The sequence below is a fragment of the Tribolium madens genome, unplaced genomic scaffold (genome assembly GCF_015345945.1).
Source record: "Tribolium madens isolate multiple individuals breed KSU strain unplaced genomic scaffold, Tmad_KSU_1.1 Scaffold_7;HRSCAF=85;Tcas5.2_LG10, whole genome shotgun sequence".
In the NCBI taxonomy this organism is placed as follows: Eukaryota; Metazoa; Arthropoda; class Insecta; order Coleoptera; family Tenebrionidae; genus Tribolium; species Tribolium madens.
This window is the reverse complement of record NW_025401050.1, coordinates 6,488,011-6,510,390: the sequence shown is the minus strand read 5'-3', so window position 1 is coordinate 6,510,390 and position 22,380 is coordinate 6,488,011. Positions and strand designations below refer to the sequence as shown.

General features: G+C 35.1%; 3 protein-coding genes across 12 annotated transcripts; 1 reads left to right on the top strand and 2 right to left on the bottom strand.

The window, feature by feature from the left end:
- Window positions 1–2,678: 2,678 nt before the first annotated feature.
- Window positions 2,679–4,292, bottom strand: LOC123009787 (intraflagellar transport protein 46 homolog). Its single transcript, XM_044406307.1, has 6 exons — window positions 4,164–4,292; window positions 3,989–4,111; window positions 3,715–3,941; window positions 3,413–3,668; window positions 3,248–3,360; window positions 2,679–3,204 (listed from the first exon to the last, which is right to left on the bottom strand). The coding sequence occupies exons 1-6, from the start codon at window positions 4,188–4,190 to the stop codon at window positions 2,919–2,921; spliced, it is 1,032 nt and encodes a 343-aa protein (XP_044262242.1). The 5' UTR covers window positions 4,191–4,292; the 3' UTR covers window positions 2,679–2,918.
- An 844-nt stretch (window positions 4,293–5,136) lies between these two features.
- Window positions 5,137–7,074, top strand: LOC123009682 (glutathione hydrolase 7-like). Its single transcript, XM_044406157.1, has 7 exons — window positions 5,137–5,298; window positions 5,345–5,517; window positions 5,568–5,719; window positions 5,766–5,951; window positions 6,001–6,149; window positions 6,197–6,506; window positions 6,553–7,074. Exons 1-7 carry the CDS (start codon window positions 5,277–5,279, stop codon window positions 6,992–6,994), a joined length of 1,434 nt encoding a protein of 477 aa, XP_044262092.1. The 5' UTR covers window positions 5,137–5,276; the 3' UTR covers window positions 6,995–7,074.
- LOC123009674 (bromodomain-containing protein 3-like) lies at window positions 7,063–20,927 on the bottom strand. Of its 10 annotated transcripts, none has more exons than XM_044406141.1 (18): window positions 20,454–20,843; window positions 19,953–20,062; window positions 19,800–19,855; window positions 19,602–19,744; window positions 19,090–19,141; window positions 17,537–17,764; window positions 17,130–17,481; window positions 16,519–17,069; window positions 14,785–15,032; window positions 14,571–14,724; window positions 13,972–14,515; window positions 13,750–13,920; window positions 13,064–13,183; window positions 12,771–12,908; window positions 10,294–10,364; window positions 8,479–9,596; window positions 8,246–8,417; window positions 7,063–8,192 (listed from the first exon to the last, which is right to left on the bottom strand). In XM_044406141.1, the coding sequence occupies exons 5-18, from the start codon at window positions 19,123–19,125 to the stop codon at window positions 8,127–8,129; spliced, it is 3,969 nt and encodes a 1,322-aa protein (XP_044262076.1). In that variant the 5' UTR covers window positions 19,126–19,141; window positions 19,602–19,744; window positions 19,800–19,855; window positions 19,953–20,062; window positions 20,454–20,843; the 3' UTR covers window positions 7,063–8,126. The 10 variants fall into 10 exon arrangements, with proteins under 10 accessions (XP_044262076.1, XP_044262075.1, XP_044262074.1 ...); XM_044406140.1 differs by having other exon boundaries at window positions 19,652–19,744; XM_044406139.1 differs by lacking the exon at window positions 19,602–19,744.
- Between the last annotated feature and the right edge of the window lie 1,453 nt (window positions 20,928–22,380).

Genomic DNA, 22,380 nt, shown 5'->3' with positions numbered 1-22,380 from the left:
ATTGTTAATTTTTTTTGAAAATTATACAGAAAATTATTTTTAACTATACAGCGTGATTCAAAAATAAGTTACAATACAAACTTACGTTTTCTTTAATGAAATACCATATATGTTACTTCGTATTTTTGGATGTAGCTTTTTATTACAACGTTTTTAAGTTAAACTTTTATTGCTTAGTTTTTGAAATAAGTTTTTTTTGACGAAAACAAACTTTAAAAAAGAAATTTAAACACAAAAACTTAGACAGCTAGAAAATAGTGTTTTACTGCTACWAAGAATAACAGTTTTTTAGTGTTTTGCATTTGTAAAAATAAAAAATTGTTGAAGTTAAAAGTTAAAATGAAACACCCTATTTTTTGTATTTTTGCATCTAATAGGTTCTTAAGTTGTCTATATAAAAACATAAGTGGATAACATTGTCAATTATACTTTCGTTGCTACCCAAAAAATAGTAAGCACTTCCGAWCAGGGGGAAGGCTAGGGGGCCTTCGAGTTTCGCTGTGTGGAGCCGCAGAAGTCTCTGTTTTTTTGAAAAATAACACGCGAAAAAATAAATACCAGCTATGAACACGCCCAAAACCACTAAAATTGTTATCGATTGCATTTTGTTCGATTAAAACGGGTTCTGTGTAAAATAAACTTTTTATACCCTTGAGGGAAGTGGTGGAGGTGGGTCAGGTTTTTGCAATGTGGTTTGACTGGTATTGGGCTGAGGGATAAATTTTTACAAATGCAATGCTTACATTTTTTTATAAAGCAAATTGTATACAGGTGTCCATAATTTTTTTTTCATTGTTATTTTTTTTTGAAAATTATACAGAAAATTATTTTTAACTATACAGCGTGATTCAAAAATAAGTTACAATGAACACGCCCAAAACCACTAAAATTGTTATCGATTGCATTTTGTTCGATTAAAACGGGTTCTGTGGAAAATAAACTTTTTATACCCTTGAGGGAAGTGGTGGAGGTGGGTCAGGTTTTTGCAATGTGGTTTGACTGGTWTTGGGCTGAGGGATAAATTTTTACAAATGCAATGCTTACATTTTTTTATAAAGCAAATTGTATACAGGTGTCCATAATTTTTTTTTCATTGTTATTTTTTTTTGAAAATTATACAGAAAATTATTTTTAACTATACAAGGTGCGCCAGAACTCGCGCCCCAGAGAAAAATGCCATATAAGGTAAGATACCGGGAACTTGGAAAAAATGTTAAATAAATTTTATCTATAAAAATTTCGAAGTTATGAGGGTTTAAAGTTTGCATTTTAACTCTATTTATTTCTGTTGGAAAAATAATTTTCCAAGTTTTTTTGCTATAGGCTATTAAAAGAGGAAACAAGGAAGCTGTGTCCTAAATTGTAACTCTGTTCAATGTTATTTGTGGCTTTTATTGACAAAATTTGTGTTTACTAAATAATTGTAAAAAAACATATACAAGTTCATCAGTATCATTAAATAGATATAAAAAAATGTCAAATGTGAAAATTTTTTGACAGATGGAATTTTTTAAACATTTTTTCATGTTCCTGATATCTTACCTTACTTGCACATTTTCTCTGGGGCGCGAGTTCTGGCGCACCCTAATAGCGTGATTCAAAAATAAGTTACAATACAAACAGCTAAAACCACTAGAATTGTTGTCGATTGCATTTTGTGCGATTAAACCGGTTACTATGGCAAATAAACCTTTTATACACTTGAGGGAAGTCTTGGAGAGGTTTTTGCAATGTGGTGTGACAGGCAAACTTCCTAATTTTATTGAAAAGAAAAATACGAGCATGTCAACATCATTTCAATTTTCAAAAAAAAAAACTTGCTAAGGTCACCTAATTGGTGTTATAAATAGCCAAAAGTAGTAAAAAACTATTAAATTTTTTGAAGCCTGATTATTGACTTAAATTCAAATGACTTAGTTAGTTAGTTAATTAGGTTAGTTAGTTAATTTATTCACTAAGTATTATACAAAGTCATCAAGAATGAATGAATCTGTTGGCAATTCTGACTTTAATTTTTAAAGGATACCACTAGAGTATGCTTCTGATTAACAACAATTTAACAATCTTGGGGGGTCGTACGTTAGGTATTTGTCAAGCAAAACCGTATCCGGCTCCAGTGTTACAAATTATTAACAAAAATACTTTCAATCTGTTGCCAACTTAAACAGTCCTAAATGATCACGCTGTATTATTCACTAACAAAAACTGTAGTCTTTTTGTAATGTCTAGTAACCAGTTTTTGAAACCAATTTTTTTTGAGCTTCGGTATTTTCCCTGTTACATAATTGTTTACAATATTGCATAATTTTTTTTTGAACCTTGATTTATTTATTTCTGATGTAATCGTTATTTTGGAGTCTTCTTGTTGACAAATATATTTCGTAATTTATTTGACTGAAATGTAAACACTCTGTATAACTAAAAAAATTAAAAAAAGGTATAATGTCAACTTCTTTTAAACCTGACGTCTGGTATTTTTTGTGTAGAATGTTTCAAAATGCTGTGCTTAATCAAGGTTAAAGTTTGTTTAGGTACATTTCGCTACACAGCAATTTCAAACAAATCTTACTTCTCGAATTTAAAATTAGTAATTAAAATTAAAAAAAAAATAAAAGCTAGTAATTTAAATTTTAGTAAACAGTTTTAATTACTTACTTTACAACATATTAAATATTTTAATTGTTAAATAAGTTACAAGAATTTTAAACCTTGTTTTTCTAGATCAATTAAATTATTAAATATTATTTTAATTGTTAAATAAGTTTTAAATAAGTTACAAGAATTTTAAACCTTGTTTTTCTAGATCAATCCTAAAGGAAAATATTCTTTAATTAAAATAATTTGTTTGTTATAATGACTTATTTCACTTAACTCATATAATTTTAATAAAACCCGTACAGTATTATACCAGGTGTTTCCTAATCCAACACTAACTGATCAGCAACATTTCCAGCAGACTCACTTTCTTCAATTTTCTCAAGTTGGCCATTTTTAAACAATTGCGAACTTTTGACAGCTGCATACAACGAAAACAACAAATGTAACGCTTGGATTTTGTTTTTAACCGGAATTTGAAACACCCCGCACACTTCCTCTATATAATCACTCAAATTTCCTTTCGGTTCCGGAAAACCTTCCTCCCTCAGGTGTTTTTCCATACTTTCGGGCCACTCTTGCATCAGTTCGTCCAAATCTGGCATTGATCTAAAAACTCAGTCAGATCAAGTCATCCAAAAACAAAACCTACTCCGTGTATCGGACAGCCGGAAACGACTTGCTTTTATGCAAAGCTGAAATGTCCTTAATCCACTTGTCAATAATTTTTGTGTTCTTTTCAACATTATCAATTTTTTTAACCACCTGTATGAAAAAATTAACGAGGTGAATGAAAAAATAAGGTTAGATTAGTTACCACATCGCTGTCATTGGTGGTTTTGACCGACTCCGCCCTCAATTGTAGATGTAGCAACGCTGGATCGCTCTGATTGGCTGCCGGTTCGTCTAAGACAACTAGCCCGAGTTGCTGATTGGTTACAAAGTCCTCATCAGAGAGTAAGGTTTTCGGCGGGATGACTTTCAAAAATGCATCAATGTCGCCAACAGCGGGGAGAAATTCAGGAACGAAGGGTTTAAATTTGTGATCCAAACTCATCTGTTGGGGGATGTACCTAAATTTATAAATACAACGCCCTCTATACATTCTACTTGACTTACTTGGTAATATATTGAAATATGTCTTTTATTTCGGCCCCAACATCGAGATTTTCGTACTCTTTCGGGTCATATTCACCCGGAATTGCATCCTTTATTTTTTCTTCGTCACTGTCATCGTCACTGTCACTCGACAAGCCTGTTTTACGTAAGACAGTTTGGCGGCCTGAAGGGCCGGCGTTTGGAATTTTTGATAGCTGTTTCTCAGAGTCGAAGTCGTTGGCTGAAGACTGGAAAAACTTGATACGGTCCTGGATTTTATCTTTGGGGTTTTTACCTGTCTAGTGGCCATTTTTGCCAAATTGTTTTCGTAATCATTGACTGTTTGCGAGTTTGATCTTTCAGATAATGCTCCGTATTTTTTGAGGACTTGGTCATCGAAATTTTCACTCTCTTCATCCTTTCAAGTCGAAAATTTGTACAAAATTATTAATGAAATGAGACACACTTACGTCCACAATGGAGAATGACCTTTGCATTTTTTTTGTGTCAAAATAAGGATTTTTATTTCGGAAACGTTAGTGGTCGATTTGTATGTATGTATTTCGCTACTTAGCAACCGAGTTGCGTACTGAAAAACGAATTTTTATTTTTCTAGTAAATTTTATTATTCACGTTGGCAATGATAAAAATGTAAAATATCGTATTATGAAAAGAATAAAAATAATGTAAATCGCTTTTGCGTCTTTAATAAAACTATTAACAAACTCTGAGTGCTGAAACAGTCTAGAGATTTTTTTTGTTTTTAATGTTGGTGACAATGACAAAAAATGCCACGTGTCTCCCAACCTTGCGTGACACCAACTTACGAAAAATTCCCTAATTTAAAAATTTTCTTAAAAAAAACAGCACAAAGCCACGATTAATTCATAGTAGCCACTTTTTTACGTCCTAATTAATAAACGTCATTCATTAGTAAGAAATGTTATTATTCTAATCGATTAAAAAGTAAAACATGATTCTTAACTGAAAGTAGAAGCCCTTGACAATTGCTTCTAATGACCAAATTAAATACTCCTATTAATAATTAATTAATTAATTTTATGCCAAATGGCTTCTATAGATTTGAAAAAAAATTAAAAATTAAGAATGAAGGAACTTAAGCAATTCATACAAAAAAAAATGAAATCAACACAAAACAATAATTTTAATATGTTAATTACCAGATTCGGGTCCAAAAATTGTTTTTTAATTTTGCATACTATAAGGATTTGAACTTTCGTACAGTTAGTTACATTGGTAGGACCTATTTTATTTTTTATTTGTGTTTTGGAATAGAATTATATTTATTTTTATGAATGTCTTGATTTTAAATTTTCTAAAGTTGGCCACTTTCAAATAAAAATTTTTGGCGCCCAAATGTTGCATCTCTTTTCTTCGTTCAAATTCCAAGTCGCTGACTCATCCAATAAGAAATGTGAAAGGAGGCGTGACCGAAACAAACGAAACGAGTCGAGACCGCGATTCGTACTTAAGTGGGTAAATAAGTAAAGTTCAGTGTACTTAAAAATTGCTTACAGTTACGAGAAAAAAATTGCATATTTATTGTTTTCAATTAATGGAAAATGACAACAATAGGAGATGCTGGTAACGTCCTGAATTAACATAAATAGTGATCTAATCAATGTTTCAGCGTTAGAAAATAGAGAAAATATACCGTTGCAGAAAGGTCGCAAAAGCGCGACTTTCTGCTCTTGCAGTGAGGACTATTTGAGTGGCTCTAAATTCATTAATGTTGCTTTTGGGACTTTGACTGTTATAATAACAGCGGCTTTATTACTACAGATTTATTACGGCGACTACCAGGTGGGTCATTTGTTTTTTCAAAAAATTACCATAGTTGGCCTTGATCGTAGGTGGTCCCTCATGGCAGTGTTGCCACCGACAATCTCGAATGTTCAAAAATAGGAACTCAGATTTTGAAAAAGGGCGGCAATTCTGTCGATGCTGCAATCGCGAGTGTCTTTTGCCTGGCTGTTGTTAGCCCACACTTGACAAGTCTGGACGGGTATAAGTGTGAAATTGAAAGACATTTGCACAGTCATTTGTTCCAGGGAAGGCCAACTTCTCATTTACAATCACCGGGCAAGGCTCACCCCGGATGTGGTCGAATTTAATGTTGGTAACAATGATGCGGAACATTTGTTACCACGACTGGTTCTGGGGTTGGCCTTTGTCCACCAACAGTACGGGACGGTACCATGGAAAGAGCTGGTGCAACCCTCGGCCGAATTAGCAAGGTTTGTGGTGTATTATTGTTGGTTGCCTATATTCAGGGGTACTTTCTAGACGAGGTTTTCTCATACCTAAAATGCTGGTCCAGGCGATTAAACAAGCCAAGGCTGAGGATTTGTATGGACGACTTGAACCGGGCCAAATCCTCCAATTAGAAAATTTAAGCAATACTTTGGCACAAATCGCCAATATCCCTGAGAAAGGTAAATGACAAAAAAATAATGTCGTAATTTTTAATTCATGTTGGCAGAACTGTACACCTTCGTCAAGCCTGAAAACCAACCCAGATACTCACCCGCCCTCAAATTCACATTTAACACTTACGACATATACGTACCGGACCGCCCCTCCATAGGCCCCGCCCTCTTGACTTACCTCAAACAACTGGAAACTTTCAATTTCACCAAGACTGACACTACTCGAACTGAATATGTCTATCGACTCGCCGAATTGGCCCAAAACCTCTACAATGACCTCAACTTGACCTCCAAGTACCACATGGGTACCTCAACCAACGTCGCTGTCATGGATTTGAACGACAACTATGTGTCATTTACCACGTGAGTAGCCATGATTGAAAATGGCGGCTATTACATGTTTTCCTAGAGGGTTATATGGCCTCTTCGGTTCGGGTGAGATCACCACTGGAGGTTACACACTTGATGTCCATCCCAAAGCCACGCCCTGTTCCCGCCTCCCAGTCATAATCACCGATGCTCAGGCCATTTGTGGGCGGCGCCTGTTGCTCGGAGCCAATGATCTATCGACAGCGTCACAACTCATCATGTCATTGCTTGTAGCTGAGGAGAATATCACCAATGCTGTCGAAGCGCCACGGTTTCACATTCTGGATAATGGGGGTGTGGGGATTGAAGGGTCGCACTCACCCTCGTTCACTGATGATGTCCTCAAGTATCTCGAAACGTTGACAGCGAGACCGGTGTTGGTGGCAGAGCCGTACATGAGTAGTAACGTCGTGGAGAAGGTCAAAGACGAGTTGAATTCACATTCGGATAGTCGAGGTGGGGGTATAGCAAGCAGGTTTTAAACACGAGCCAAAGACGAGTGAGTGAAGTAATTTATTGTATCTTTATGGAAATAAATAATGAAAGCTGGTTCTTCCTTAAATATTTATTCTAACATCACTATTCATGACTTACTTCAAAATTAATGAAAAAATATATAACAGCCATTAATTATAAATTATTTTACATTTATATTCCTATAAATAAAGGTAGCTTCTAATAATGAGAACAGTTCACAAGTTTATCAAAACATGATTTTTATTATTATTATTATTATTATATTATGTATGGTAAAGTTTTTTCACTTTTTAATTGGGTTAGATATAGCAATGAGTTTGGTAATGATAGTAAAACTTATACTAACAAATGACAAATATGACAATGTACTTATATTACAATAGTTTTTTTACAGCAAGTTGTAAGCATAAAAAGTTTTACACTTATAAAAATACATTAAACAAAGAAACATAATAAAATATTATTGCTATTGAAAAAATCTTTTGAACTAGAAATGTTACATGACCACTTTACTGATGCCAAAATTAAGTATCTGAAACACCTATTTTTGCAAATTGCTTAAATAGTCCCTAAATTTTAAACCCACAATAACTTTGTAAAAAGTTGCCTTTTCGACCAGTAAGCCATTCAAGATTAGTGAGAGATCAACATTTATCACTTACTGGAGTCTGTTTGATGGTCTGTGGTCATTTGGAAATAATCAACTTATTTAAATAGAAAAAAATCTTTTATTAACGCAATTGTTACAAATAAACAGCAGCATTTTGGGCATTCACCCCCCCAAATTTCTGTCGTAAGTACCATCAAAAACAGTGTTTCACATACGAAATGCTGCTAATAATACGACAACTTAGTAATTACTCGCTAAACCCATTTGTCTGTACAATTCACATTTAACAACATAAGTCTATCTATATACATGCTAGATAACAGTATTTAATATGAAAGAAACAATCTGCAAATATATAAAGCATACCTTCATGCTGGAAGCTTCAAAATAGTTCTCTCTTTTGAAAAAAACGTCTCCACTTTTTGAGCGATATCTAATTTTATCTAACGTCAAATAAAATTATTATAAATACATATAATTACATAAAATCTTGTCTCACTGAAAGTCTCAAACACGTCCACTAGTCATTATAACGAGCCTTCGAATGCGGCCATAACGTCACTTTGCATGTTCATATCGATTTTATTGGCCAGCTGCAACAAACTCATAAGACTCCGCCTCCTAACTCCACCCGACGTAAACTTACCACTTCGCGTCTCCGCCTCTCCTGTTCTTGAAGCCGCGCCCTTTCCCGGTCCGTCCGTTCTGACCCGGAGCTCTGCGACCCCGGTGAAATACTCCCCTCACCCGGCGACGACCTCAACTCCTCCACCCTCTGACTGGAAATCGGCTGTTGTTGGTGCTCCGCTACCGCTTTCCTTTGAAACAAAACCACTACGTGTCAGAAACCACGCCCATGGACACGCCTTCTTTACTTACCTTGCTTTCTCCAATGCATCTTCCTCTTCTTTCTCGCGTCGTCGTTCGTTCTCGACTCGCAGTCGTTCTTTTTCGGCTTGTTGTTTCTGTTGACGTTTCAGTTCGAGATTTTCCAAGCGTTGCTTTTCGCGATCAGCTTTCTCTTTCGCTTTGTTTTGGAAGGCTTTGAAACTATCGCGGAGTTGCTGCTGATTGCTGCCGCCAGGTGTCGCGTTTTGGGGTGAACTAGCCTTAGCTAGACTTGACCACGAACTGGCATTTTTAACATTATGTTCTTGTTTTTTATAATTGAAAGACTGGGGATGTTGTTTGTGGTCGATTGGAGGTTTGCGTTCGTTTTGTTGTTCTTCCTTGATGGGTTCTTTCTTGGGCATGTTGTTCACTTGTTGGGGCAATGGGTCAAACATCGATGGAATAGTCACGTTCATGGGCACGCCACCCATCGAATTCAAACCATTGTTGTTGGTATTCATATCAAACTCGTGTTTTATACCACCGAATCCGTTATTTGTTGTATGCAACATATTGGGTTGAGTCGTATTAGGTTGCATTAAAGGAGTTATATCTGATTCGAGCGAATTATGTATAGAGTGGACCATCGAACCAGGCATGATGTCACTCAACGGTTTCATATCGACCATATTCGACTGTAACAATGGAGGGTTGAGATTAGGGGCGGAGCTAACGGTCGGATAACCAATTGGATTATTGAGGGAGGACACCAAATATTTGGAATCCAATGGTTCGTTTTTGATGATGTCATGTTCTAGACTAGCCAATGATTGTTCCAACGGGTCGGTGTACGAACTGGTGAGAGGCGAAAGGATGTTGGTTTTGGGTTTGTCAGGTGACGGTGTAGGAAGAGCTACTTGTTTCGGAGCTTGAGGTACCGTTGTTGATGCAAGTGTTTGGGCGGGAGGCATTATTATTGGTTTATCATTCGATATGGATGGCTTGCGATTGGTTACTGGCATTGCGGTAGTGTTTGGCTTGTTGTCCATGTGGTTGGGCATAGGCTGATGAACCTGATTATTCGCTATGTTTGTTGTGTTGTTGCTGGCGGTTGTTGTTGATGCTGTTGTTGTTGGCAGTGCGGAAGGTGCTAGTTGATGAGGTTTCTGGAAATAAGCGACCGATTGATGCACACCGAAAACAGTCGATAGAATCAGCAGGCACGCAACTGAGTGTTTAGTCTGCGGTCCGCGTTCACAAGTTTTAGAATTGTTTCAAGTGTCTTGTACCTAATTTTTTATTTCTTGAGTTAAGTCTTCAATCCTTGGTCAGAATAAACAATTTTCGCGTTTTTCAAACAACACTTGACATTTCTCGGTTGTTTAGTCTTCGGTCTGCAGTTTTAAAACAGATTCCTAAAATATCTGTTACGGAATTCAATAGAAACTACTCTACCATTTTCACTTCTGATTGTTTAGTCTTTCGAGAATAATTTATGACTCGCTTTTGATAAGTGTGTGTTATCACTACAATCCACAATCCAGGTATGTAATTACAGTTTAATTAACTATCAGCGTTAAAAACACCTGATCGGTCACACAGTTTAGTTTGTGATTTGCATTATTTTATTTAGTCTCCAGTCCGATTCCAATACACCATGTGTTTTTTAATTAGAAAAATTTGTAAGTACGGCATTTTTTATTTAAAACGTGAGAAAATATAGGGCGTTTTCTTGCATTTTTCGATATGTGAAAACGCCCTTTAAAAAATTCCTCAGTCACATGCCCAGCATTTTGAGGCGGCTTTCATAAAGCAAAATATGTGCGTTGACTGTCGATAAAACAGAGTTCTGCGCTTACTCACCATGTTCGAATTTCCGACGGAAGGGTTAGGTGATTTTTTTGTCTTCTTTTTGACCTGTCGATTGCTTCCACCTACAAAGACTTTCACTTGTAAAAACTCGAACGATTTTGTTTTCAATTACGGCCTTGAGTGCGTTTTCGGACGATCTCACCACACATCAATAAAGAACGACTTTTTTGTTAAAAATGTCTTAAACCAATTTATTTTTGACATAATATGCTAACATTTGTCATTTTGTTTTTCACAGGAATGTTTTAAAATATACTACAGGGTACATAATACAACAAAATTAATTAAAAAACTATAGCGATTCAAGGGCAACACCAACTACACAGAGGCAAGACAAAGATTATTTATGTTATATATATTTATATTTATAATTTTTTATATATAACATGAACACAATCAGTATTTTTCTCTTCTTATTTACAATAATTGGAGTTAATGTGTTATCTATATACAAAAAATAAAAAGTCAAAAATGAAAAACAACGGAGATTCTATAGACTTGAATAAATAAAAAAAGCTACAATAGAAATATATTTATATTAAAAGTTCGCCAAATACATAGAAACAAAATATATATGTATATAAAAAAGAACAATATTCAAATACAGTGCAAAAAATTTTATGTGAGATTTCGGTATGTATAACCACACCATTTATAAAACTTAACTTCTATCAATACGAATACATATAAAAGTTATTTTCTTTTCAGATTATGAGAACAAATTAAAAAAAGACGTCACAAAAAAATACAATCGTAAAAATTATATACATTTTACATCACAACAAAATTTAGTAGTGATATGAACAACTTTCGTACTCTACTCTGCTCTGTAGTAAAGAGACCTAACCTGACTTGCCTCTAAAATAAGTTGACTGCCATTTTGTGTGAAAATAATTAAATCCCCTGAGTGCAAACAATGTGAATGGAGGCCAGCGCAATCTTCATTTGACCAAACATGAACCATACAGTACCATACCTAAAACCGCACTTGTTTTCTAGCTATCGAAACTCACCAACAATCGCTAGAAAACAAATGCTGACACAAAAACAAAACAAAAAAGGTTGTATTGCAGATCTTAAAACTACAGCCGCCGCCACACACATTGTCTGCATTAGAAAAATCTAAGCGCGAACTTGTCACTCTTCAATTTGATTGATTTTTTTTTAATCAAACAAAAAATTCATTTGTGGTGTGGTAAGATCTCTCGCGGTCTGTATGGTCGGTCCGCTGCTGGCAGACTCCACACATGATATGCACTCAAGGCTATAATCAAATTGTGACCATACTAAACGAATAACATTGGTCTTGAAGCGCCACCTTGAGTTAAACGTTTAGAATGGCTCGAACATGTCCAAGATTAGGCTCAACAATACTTATCATTTAAAAACAGCAACATGAATAATTATGCAATAAAAAAGAACAAAAAAAAACTAATACTTGCGCAGTAAAAAAATTCATGTTGCCATATTGAGAAAACATTAAAAGTATGTACAAAAAACTCACAGGAGCACCAGCGAAAATGCATTTACATTTACTCAATTTTTTGTTAAATTTTCATTTAAAATACAAAAGTTGTCGAAAACTTGAACCATTAAAAATTTTTTTACAATAGATTATGGTCCGAATCTAATGGAAAGTACCTTTAAACTGGCAGAAAACACGACCACAATCGATTGGAAAAGATTTTCTTGGTCTTTTTTTCATTTATTTACCTATAATCTCATCAGAACAAAACAATATTTACTATGTACAATTTCATAATAAATAAATTAATAATTAAAACGATCTCGTATAATTACGTCAATGATGGTACGTTCACGTCCTGTTGTTAAAACAAAAATCACAACCCAGAAGATACGCTAAGAATTAAATGAAAAAACGACTATTTTTCGAGAAACTGTAACTAAAAATAGAAAAACGAAAGTTAAAAGAAATCAGTCTTGAGATCAATTGCGTTTAAAAAAATATTTTAAAAATCTGAACTGTGATTTTGAAAAAAAAAGCTACAAGTTACTAGACAATGCTGCCAACAAACAAAGCGAATGCTGTACAACTTTTGATTGGTCTGACTGGAATTTGCTTGCTTTTTGTTTTCTATCAACGCAAATTGCCACTACTTTTCTTACAATACAAATCGACGAAAAATATAATAATCACGAGCATGGCACTAGAACTCCTACTTATCATTAATTAAATAATTATTATATAATTTCTTATATATAAAATTCTAGTTACATGAGACAAGCCACGCCCACAACTCATACTTGCATAATATACTATATTCATAACTGCAGTGAAGAATAGATAAATAAGAAAAAAATGTTTTTTTGATATAAGTCTGTACTGTAATACTTTTCTGTCATTTTTTTCTGTTTCGTTTCATTGTTTAACGATGAAAAATATTTTATTTTGCAAACGTGTGACGCATTATCACTGGAGATGAGTGACTTAAGTGAAAGAAGCTAACCTGCTTCGCTGTCACTGGAATCACTCGAACTAGACGAAAGACTGGAGGTGCTGCTATCTGAATCTGAACTACTTGAACTAGACGACAGTCGGCCGGAAGGACCTCCTGCTCCTGTTGGGTCCACCCGGTTTGCCTCCTCTGTAACAAAATAAACATTCTCAAAATTCACTCGCAACAGTAATTAAAATTCCTTTTGATTGATCAAACTAGGGCAAATAGCTCGAGAATGTATGTCACGGACACAGGAAACGACATTAACATCCTCAAAAATCGATAATAAAAAAATTCCGTACCTTTCTTGGGAGCCTTTTTAGAATTTCCTATTTTGTCATTAACGTCTAAAAGCCGCTTTTCCAATTCCTGTTTCTTCTCGGCCATTTGTTCGTCTTTCGATTTACCCGGCATTTTCTTATCTATAAAAAATGATAAAAATTAACAAGTTGTTAAAAATAATAATGAATCGAAAGAGATACCAAGATTTACTGCCAATAACCCAAGGTTAAATGGTAGAAAATCATGTATGTAGTTGATTAAACTAACAAAAGACCATTAATATTCATAACACTGGAACTACAAAAATCAGATCAAAATCATATCAAAACATACATGAACAGTCCAAAAAATGAAATTCGAGAATTTGTTATAATTTTGTAATTCATATAAAAATATAATAGCGACCGTTAAAAAGCGCATTCACCATTCCCCAATTAAATATAAAAAATTAAGATGCTCGAGAAATAAGAATAAAATAAAAATAGTAACAATCCCAACCAAATTTTTATTATAATCGAATATATTAAACCAAACCCATGAGCACCAACAAATCTCTACCATGCTTAGAAAAATGTAGTTCCAATTACATACGCCTGTAACATGTCTCAAAATTTTTGTTTTTTTTTTAACGAAAAATCATAAAGACATGTTACTCTTATTGGTCTGTTGTGCTATCCGACCGTAGACGTTAAGTAATGGAACTTACAGTAAGGCTTACGTGGCTTTTTACGTAGGCATGAGGCAACATAACTCTCCAATTCTCGAAGAGTCGACGGTTTCAACGTTTCGAAATCGATTTCGATTTCATCAGGATTCGAATCGCGCAACGACGGCTCTCTCGACTGAATTATATGCACAACACGACCAAGTTTATCACCTAAAAAAAAATCATGAGAAGGCTACTTTACAATAATACGAAATAAATTACCAGGTAACTTGTTAATATCGAGTGATAACTGTCGCTTCTCATCGTACGACATCGGCTTGGCGTTATCCTCATCTTCCGAATCGAATCCCATATTGGAGGCTTGTGACGTCGATTTCTTCCTCCCACCTCCCGCTTTGTTGTTGTTTTTCCCTCTTTTCGCCGGTGTATTCAAAGGAACGGCCGGTTTCGGTCCTCTTACACTTTTACTCTTCGGCGGCTTGATCGACGATTGGTTGGCGGTTGCTGGAGGTATGTGATGCATATTCAGCGATTTACCACCACCGGCACCGACTCCATGTTGGCTCGTATCGGTCGTCATCTTCATATCTGCTCCTGAGACAACACTCGCTATACTGTCCTCGACACTGTCTGAGATAATCGAATTGGTTTTTGTGAGGGCGTTGTGTGCCCCCGGCTTACCCATTGAACTACTGTTCGCCATAACTTTTTTACTCTTGTCTTTTTCTTTCTGCTTCTTCTTTTCTTTCTTTCGTTTGGTGCTCTCCTCGACCAGTTTGCGCATCTTTTCTTGCATCGCGATCAGCTGAAAAACAAACAATTAAAAATCTACAAAAAAAAATTGCAATCACGTCATTTACCTCCTTCTCCAACAACTTCAATTGTTTGTTACGACTCTCCTCTTCGGAATCTTCCGTCTCGCTTGACGATTCCGAACTTGAACCGGACGAACTCGATTCGGATTTTGGGGGCATTCCTAACCTGTTTACTGGCTCGTCGGGGATTTTTGCAAATCTAACAAACAAACATATGTCAAAAAAAAAAACATTCTCAAGACCAAGTAAAAAAACATACTTTACTTCAAACACATCTTGTAATTTTCTGGCCATGGCTACGACGTCGTGATCTGATGGATTATATTTGTAACAATTGGTAAATATCAGTCTAACATCAGCGGCGAATTCCTGTGCAGTACGATACTCCCGATTGTCCATTTTTTGTTTAACCGTACCCAAATCCATTGGTTTTTTAATAATATCATGGTAATCGTGCAATCCAAGTAATTCCGCGTCAACTGGTTTGTAAAATGGCCATGCGTAACTCTGTGAAAAAATAGAATATTAAAAAACAAATCTTAAGACCAGTCAGTGTTGCCAGGTGTGGTAAAATATCACCAGATCTAGTGAGTTTCATGTTAGTCTGGTGATTTGATGAATACTTTTGTAAAAATTCTAATATTTGGTGTTTTTCGAGCATTTTCCAAGTTATCAACCAGAAGCTTGATTATTTCCTCAATTTTTTTTGAAAAAAGTCGAAAAACACCAAATTCGTTGAAAATAGTTCTGTTTGTTTTTTTTACAAGATTTTACTAGGCAAGTTCGAAAATGACAATATACTTTTATCTTTTTCGAATACATTTTTCAGCTAGAAACACAAACCAATTCAAAAATCCAACAAATTCAATGAAAAAAAGGGTTATTTTTGCCCTTTTCAAATGTTCAAGCACGTTTTTGAGATAACAAATAAATAAAAAAATAAAAATTTCGTAGAAGCAGGCAAAAAAAATACAAAATTAAATCGAAATTGATATTATTTTTTGTTTGCTTCGCCCGACTTACTTCGGAGGCTCATTTATTTTGCAAAATCTTGTCCAAACACACTTAAAAATCACAAAAACAATTAATGTGTCAAATTTTCTCGAAGAAAAAATAACCGAAAACCACCAAATTGGTTAAAAATATATAGTTCTATTTGTTTTTTACAAGATATTATTAAACAGGGTCGAGAATGACAACTTATTTTTGTTTTTTTCGAATGCTTTTTCAGCTGGAAACCCAATTATTTTGCAAAATTTTATCAAAAACAAGCCACAAATTCAACAAAATAGCCCAAAAACGGCGTTTTTTGTCTTTTTGAGAGATAAAAACACGAAGTTAGAAATACTGCATTGAAATAGGCTAAAAAATTACAAAATTAAATCGAAATTGATATCATTTTTTAGCTTGTTCGCCGACTTAGTTCGTTTTTGAACTTGAGGTTCATTTATTTTGCAAAATCTTGTCCACAATCGCTTAAAAATCACAAAAAGGATTAATATTGATGTTATTTCGTTTGTCTCACTCGATGTAACTAGTTTTTGAGCAAAATAAGACAAAAATAAGCCAAGAAAACACAAATTTTGGCTGAAAATGCTTTTAAGCGCGTTTTTGTAGTAAAATCTCAGGTTTTTCGCTAAATTTCACTAAAACAAACTAAATAATCAAGAAAGTAAGTGTAAAATTACATTATTTTTGTATTTTTCGAGTGTTTTAGCAAGTTTTTTTAGTTGGAAATGCAATTATTACGCAAAATTCTGTTGAAGCACGGATTTAAATTCAAAAAACGAGTTTAAAAAAAATGAGTACAAGGTCTCATACTCTTTTTTATAATTTAAATTTTTTTCCTTTAATATTTAGGGATTGTTGGGCCATTTAGTAACGTTTTGCACGTGACGACGTCGAGTTCTTTAATGTCTATTAGAGAATCAAAATGGAGGTAAATTGCAAAAAAAAAGAATAATTGTAACAAATCAATAAAATTCGTACTCACCGAATGCTTTTTCGAAAACAATTCCTTTAAAATTTCATTACAACTCTTGAGGGCTTCGGTTAGTTTCTCTTTCGGTTTGTGTGCCGGCATCTGCGGCGTGGACGTATAAATCGGTGGCGTTATATTCGCCTGATGGTAGGGTACAAAAACGTCCATACTCGGTTTTTTGATCTGTCGTCCCGATTCTCTCCTCGTTGAAATCTTCGCCGATTTGGATGACTCCAACGGTGGATTATAATCGTACGCCGTTGCCGTAGGTGTTGTAGTATCGGCCTTTCTTTTCACTCCTTTTTTCACCTTAGCTGGTTGCGATGGAGGTACTACGTTACCAGGAAGTACTGTACTAGGTGTTAAATTAGTATCTAACGAGTTGACAATAGGCGGCGCCACGTGATAGTTTGGAGGCGGGGCGATCGTTGGTTGTTGAGGGAGGGTCGACGCCGGTGCTATTGTGGTCGTTGCCGTGCTGCCAGGAATGGTGGGCGGTGCTTGTGTGCCAAGAGGAAGGCCAAGTGAACCTAAAAAAGGAGGCGTTTGGAAATAACCCACCTCTGGGTATATTTTCAACGTGCGAGTGTCTGTTTTTTCGTGGGTGTTATGTTTTGTAATACCTGTGGATGTTGCAACGGGCGTGGCGACTGTCGATGATACGGCTGCCGGGGGTCTGCCACGTCCCGCCCCGACTCCGCCTACAACTCCAGATGCTCGTCCTTTTTTCCCTTTCGCACCTTTCGCCACCACTAATTCCTCCTTCGGCATATCGGCGACTTTTGTAAGAAACACTTTTTCTAACGTTTGAGCCATCACTACAACGTCCTCGCCCGGTTTGTTATACACGTAACAGTTCGTGAACATTGTGTTAAAATCTTGGATGCACTCTTTACCAGACCAATAGTAATTATTGTCCAAACGTTTTTTAATTGTACCTAGATCCATCGGTTGTTGGATTATTTGATGGTAGTCCTAGAAATTACAATTTTTGACCATTTTTTAATCGTTTCGATAAAGCGAAACATACAGGAAGGTTGAGTTTCTTGGCGTCGACAGGCTGTCGAAATGGCCAAGCAAACTGATGTTTCCATACGGCCTTCAGTACGGTCTTTTGAAGAAATTGCAGCTGATTTGTGATGCGTCCTGGTCGATCTGGTGGTGGATGAACCGGTGGTTGTACGATACCATTCACTGGATCCACACGAGGTGGCGGGTCCTTCTCTTTGCTGGGTTCATTCATTTTGCTTGCCGCACCCTAAAAATTTAGGGCCGCATGAATATGACTGGAGATCTCACTTTTTTTTAATTAGCGTTTTTGGTACAAGCCGCATTGATTTATAAAAGAAAAGCAACAGCTTTATTACAGTTTAATACAAACAATAAAAAACAACTTAATAAAAACATTTTACATAAAATAATAGCTCAATATTTACTAAAATTTCTGTAAGGAAAAAATCAAACCCAAACATGAATTTTTTTCATCCATTTCCAATTTAAAAATTATTTTTAATAAGTATAAAAAACACCGTATTTAGTTTGACATTTACAATAGTTTAATTGATTAGCAAATTCTTTTTTTTGTAAATGTGAGAACTAAAAAAAAATAGAAAAACAATTGGCTTCTGTTTTATGAGCAATGACAAAGAATATATTTTTAAAACTTTTAATTGTCGTAAAAAAAATATAATTTCTTATAAAAAATGTACTCTTTTAAATGTTAGATAATTAAAAGTAAATACAATAATGGAAAATTCAGTTGTGAATTCACAGATTAGCAATTTGAAACGGATGTCACAATATTTTAATCAATAATCACATCAGTTTTTTACAATACAAATTATATGAACATATTACAACATAAATAAAAAAAAATCAAATAAATAAAAACTGCATTTTTAATTTTTTGAGTATGCACTTTGTTTTCGATCAAAAATCAATTTTTATTAAACAAATTTATGATTTTTTAAATTTTATCTCATATTCCTTCGTCGAAATTTTGTTAACAAAAAAAGAATTCGTTTCAAAAATAATTTTATTTGAAGAATATTTTTTTGTATCGTGTCTGGAGTTTACAGAAGAAAGACAAAAAAGGTAATTAAACGTTATAATTTACTTGTTTTTAGAAAAAACTTGTATTTGTCATAATAGCATAAATGATAATCAATTCATACTATGAACAGTGAATTCAAACAAAACAAATTCAATAATCATTACAAAATAATTAAAGAGTGTAACTGTCACTGAATTAACTCTGGTATAAATAATTGAATGGAATCATTGTAAGATATCATGAATAATTAAACAAGTGACAAGTTCCATTAATTTCAACCTCAAACTTGCTCTATTATTAATTTTTTTCCCTAGATAAGGTGTTCAGGAAGTGTCTCTCTCCATTTTTAATAACATGCAACAGGTAAAAATAAAATTTTATTATCAAAATTACAAAACAAACGTTAAGAATACTGAAACAAAATACATTTTTCTCGAGTTTCATTCAGATAAGTAAAGTATGCAAACAAACATAGTATCACAAAAATTGTGATTTTAAGTGTTAGTAATAAATAAACTGAGAAAACTTACTGTGTTGTTTTGAATAGGTGGCTCAACTTGCTGCATTTTGTCACAATATATTCTAAAACAAAAGAGAAAGAAATAAAATAACGATAATGCAAGGTCCAAATCGGTAACAAATACCAATTTCGTGATAATTTTATTCTTTGAATAACCAGTGATAAAAACATTCTGCACATACTGACTGAAGAAAGAAAATCAACATTAGCCCATCTTAATCCGGCCTGTAGACAAACAGACGAAAAGTAAATATTACTCATTAAAAAGTAATAACAGGGCCATAAATGCTAACGCTAATGACCAGAAATCATCGGAGGTAAATATATTTTTGAATACTATTTATTTTTGTTATACAAGAATTTTCTGAAGAAAACTCGATAATTAATGAAAAAGTTTGATACCAGAAGTCGATACTGTGTTGTTCAGTTGATGGCCAACACATTAACAAAAAAAATTGAGAAATATTTGAATAGTAATTTGCGAAGAATGCTAATTAATTAGTCAATTGGAGTGATACCAACCGAAATATCCCTAAAAACTACACGGTCCCGTGACCTTGGTTTATTTTTACCTCCATTGAAACAACCTTTTCTGCCAATTAATTTGCAAGAGTGAGAAAAATCTGGTAGGCTCATGACAAACAATAAAATTTCAAACAAAACAACTGAAAACAAAGAATAAAAAATTAAATAAACGGTTTTAAAAAGACAAATACTTACGCGACCCAACTTCGCGTTCCCTATATTTTCGCGTAAATCACATTTCGAGGCCCCACCTGTGAAAGCATGAAAAAACGGTATAGAGCCCCGCTGTCTTTCGAGCGTACCAAATTTGAGTCACCCTGTATTGTGCAAGTTAAAAAAAACACTTACCAAACGCAGAAAAATAGATTGTGACCGAATTCACCGATCAGCTGCAGTGCGAAATAAAGTGAAATCCCATCCTGGGGGGCCACATATCAGTGAGTCGCGGGCATCCCAATCTGTAAACAAAGGGCAAGCGTGAGTCGGGGCCACACCCCCGTCTGGCGCCCCCGAGTGGGGCTGCCGTCGGTTATTTATAGGCAAGGGTCGGCATCGGTCGAGTCTCGAGTGGCTCGTGGGTTTGGGTTTGTTGTCAAGTACGCGGGAAAACCGCAAAATAACCTTAAAATACGTCACATAGCGTTGGAAAACGGCGATTTTCACGCCAAAACGTAAAATAATTGAGAAATGCATTTCTACGGCGGTTTAACAACATGGCGGGCTCCCAGTCTAGGCTTTCCTCAGAGGCTCGTCCGACTTTGTCGAAAATCGTCTCTCGACGTGTTTTTTGCGGGAAAAAAACACCCGATTTCGATAAAGGGCTGTCGGGGGCCGATGTTGGGGCCGTACCTGGAGATTTCGATGCATAATCCACATGAGAAACGAGAAAAATGCAGAGCAACACAACACACACACCACTTACGGCAAATCTGCTCACCAAGCTTGGCGCACACTGTGATGGCGGCCGCTTGGCTCACACACCACCGAGATGCGACGCCAAACGGCCGAAATCGGCCCAAAACCGCCGAAATACCGACGGAAAATCGATCCGCAGAGCGCGTACGACCTGAAAATCCTTTTTTCCGGAGGAAAATCCGCGATTTGGACGAGATGGACGCGGATTTCGGCCGACACAAGTGGCGCTTGAGGTCATAAATGGCTGCTCGATGGCTGCTGGGCTAAGCGTGAGGACGCGCTCCGTCGGGGATTTCCAGCGGATTTTGCATTTTCCGACGATTTTCACGAGGGAAAATTTCTGAGGACATTACCATGTGCAGCGGGTCGCAGCCACAGCGAGGAAAATTATTTTACGATTTTACGGGAAACTCGACGAGTGGCAGAATACGTCACTGCAGGGGTGGGGAGGGTCAGGTGACCGGAAGTTGGGGCTTACACGTGATTTGTGACGTCAATGGATTCAGGAAATTTGAATTTTTTTGCAAAGGTGCACCAATTTCGGGGAATTTCACGAGTGAAAGCTCCGGTTCTCAGAAACGGGGAAATGCAGGGATTAAGGGAAAACAAAAGAAAGTGGAGTCGGTTTGGTTGCATAACTTGGGAAAGTTGACCCACATTTTCAACGACTTGGACTACTTTTGCTTCAGCAATAAAGTAATAAATTAGGACAACACATTTTTCCAGTCATAAATCTATACATATTGTGGTGTTAAATTTCTAAAAACGAATAATTCTATTGTATTTACTACAATGGTACTACAATAGCAAAAAATGTGTCAACTGTGGTAAAGAACTGTTGGACCTATTTCTTGTTTCTTGTATTATCAAAAACTGGGCACATAGCAAAGTGTTTATTTAATAAATAAGTCAAGGATTTACAATGACACAATTCCTAAATAAAAACATCATTTGTTCTAAATTATCTTTATGATTAGGAGATAACAAAATTAGTCCACGTCTTACATTTTAATACATATTTTGTCTTTTTTTTTTTAATTCTTTCAAGTGTAAGAAAAATTATGATAAGATTTTAATTTGGTAGATAACAGTGTACATATACAGTGCTCGTATTATTGCAGAGTTGTTTGAAACACCTAATTTAAAACCAAACTTAAGTTATTTATCAACAGATAAAATCGATTCAAATTGTGCATTTTAATTATGTTGCAAGCCTGTTTGTCACTAGCTAGTAATTTTCAAACCGTTATATTTCATTCCTGTTCTGTCAGTCCCCAAAAGTACTATATTTTAAATTAAATATTAGGAGTATTTACTTTATTTAATTAAAGATTCATTGTCTAACTTTCCACTGCAACACAGTTGTTCACAACATTCTTTTAGTAACTTTCACACTGCTCAACTTTAATTCCAGCCGATTTACATAGCTAAATTTTAAAATTCTTTGAACTTTAAAATTAATTCACATGTTTTTTTTTTTGTTAAAAGATGATCCAAAATTTGAACAAATAAATCAAAATAAATCTCGTAAAAACAAAATGATAGACTTTTTATTTTAAAAATCTGTTAAAATAGCTCACTTTCATAACGTCCAGGTGATAAATTTTTAGGTTGGTAGCTATGCTTACTTTTTTGGCCCAATAGTTTGAAGAGCTACTTACACTGGCCGATTATCGCCCAAATTACACCAGCAGGGAATGGACGTTATGAAAGTAAGTTGACTGTATATTTATGTTTTTAAAGTTGAATAATTCAATAGTAAGTTTTGGAATGACAAGTTGGCATTATGCCGGACAAAAAAATTGATAAAATGTGAAACGGGCCTTAGTAGTTGTCAGTGACGGCCATTTTGAACGTTTTG

Bases quoted from the DNA above. Each gene is read 5' to 3' on its own strand.
- LOC123009787 (XM_044406307.1), bottom strand. From the start codon at position 4,190: ATGCAAAGGTCATTCTCCATTGTGGAC. The intron at 4,112-4,163 runs GTAAGTGTGTCT...TCGACTTGAAAG, and splicing joins GGTCATTCTCCATTGTGGAC to GATGAAGAGAGTGAAAATTT. The intron at 3,669-3,714 runs GTAAGTCAAGTA...TTATAAATTTAG, and splicing joins ATATTTCAATATATTACCAA to GTACATCCCCCAACAGATGA.
- LOC123009682 (XM_044406157.1), top strand. From the start codon at position 5,277: ATGACAACAATAGGAGATGCTG. The intron at 5,299-5,344 runs GTAACGTCCTGA...TCAATGTTTCAG, and splicing joins GACAACAATAGGAGATGCTG to CGTTAGAAAATAGAGAAAAT. The intron at 5,720-5,765 runs GTATAAGTGTGA...CATTTGTTCCAG, and splicing joins CACTTGACAAGTCTGGACGG to GGAAGGCCAACTTCTCATTT.
- LOC123009674 (XM_044406138.1), bottom strand. From the start codon at position 19,125: ATGCAGCAAGTTGAGCCACCTATTCAAAACAACACA. The intron at 14,725-14,784 runs GTATGTTTTTTT...TTTGTTTGTTAG, and splicing joins CAAGATGTGTTTGAAGTAAA to ATTTGCAAAAATCCCCGACG. The intron at 13,184-13,749 runs GTAAGTTCCATT...CATTTTTTATAG, and splicing joins AAAGCCACGTAAGCCTTACT to ATAAGAAAATGCCGGGTAAA.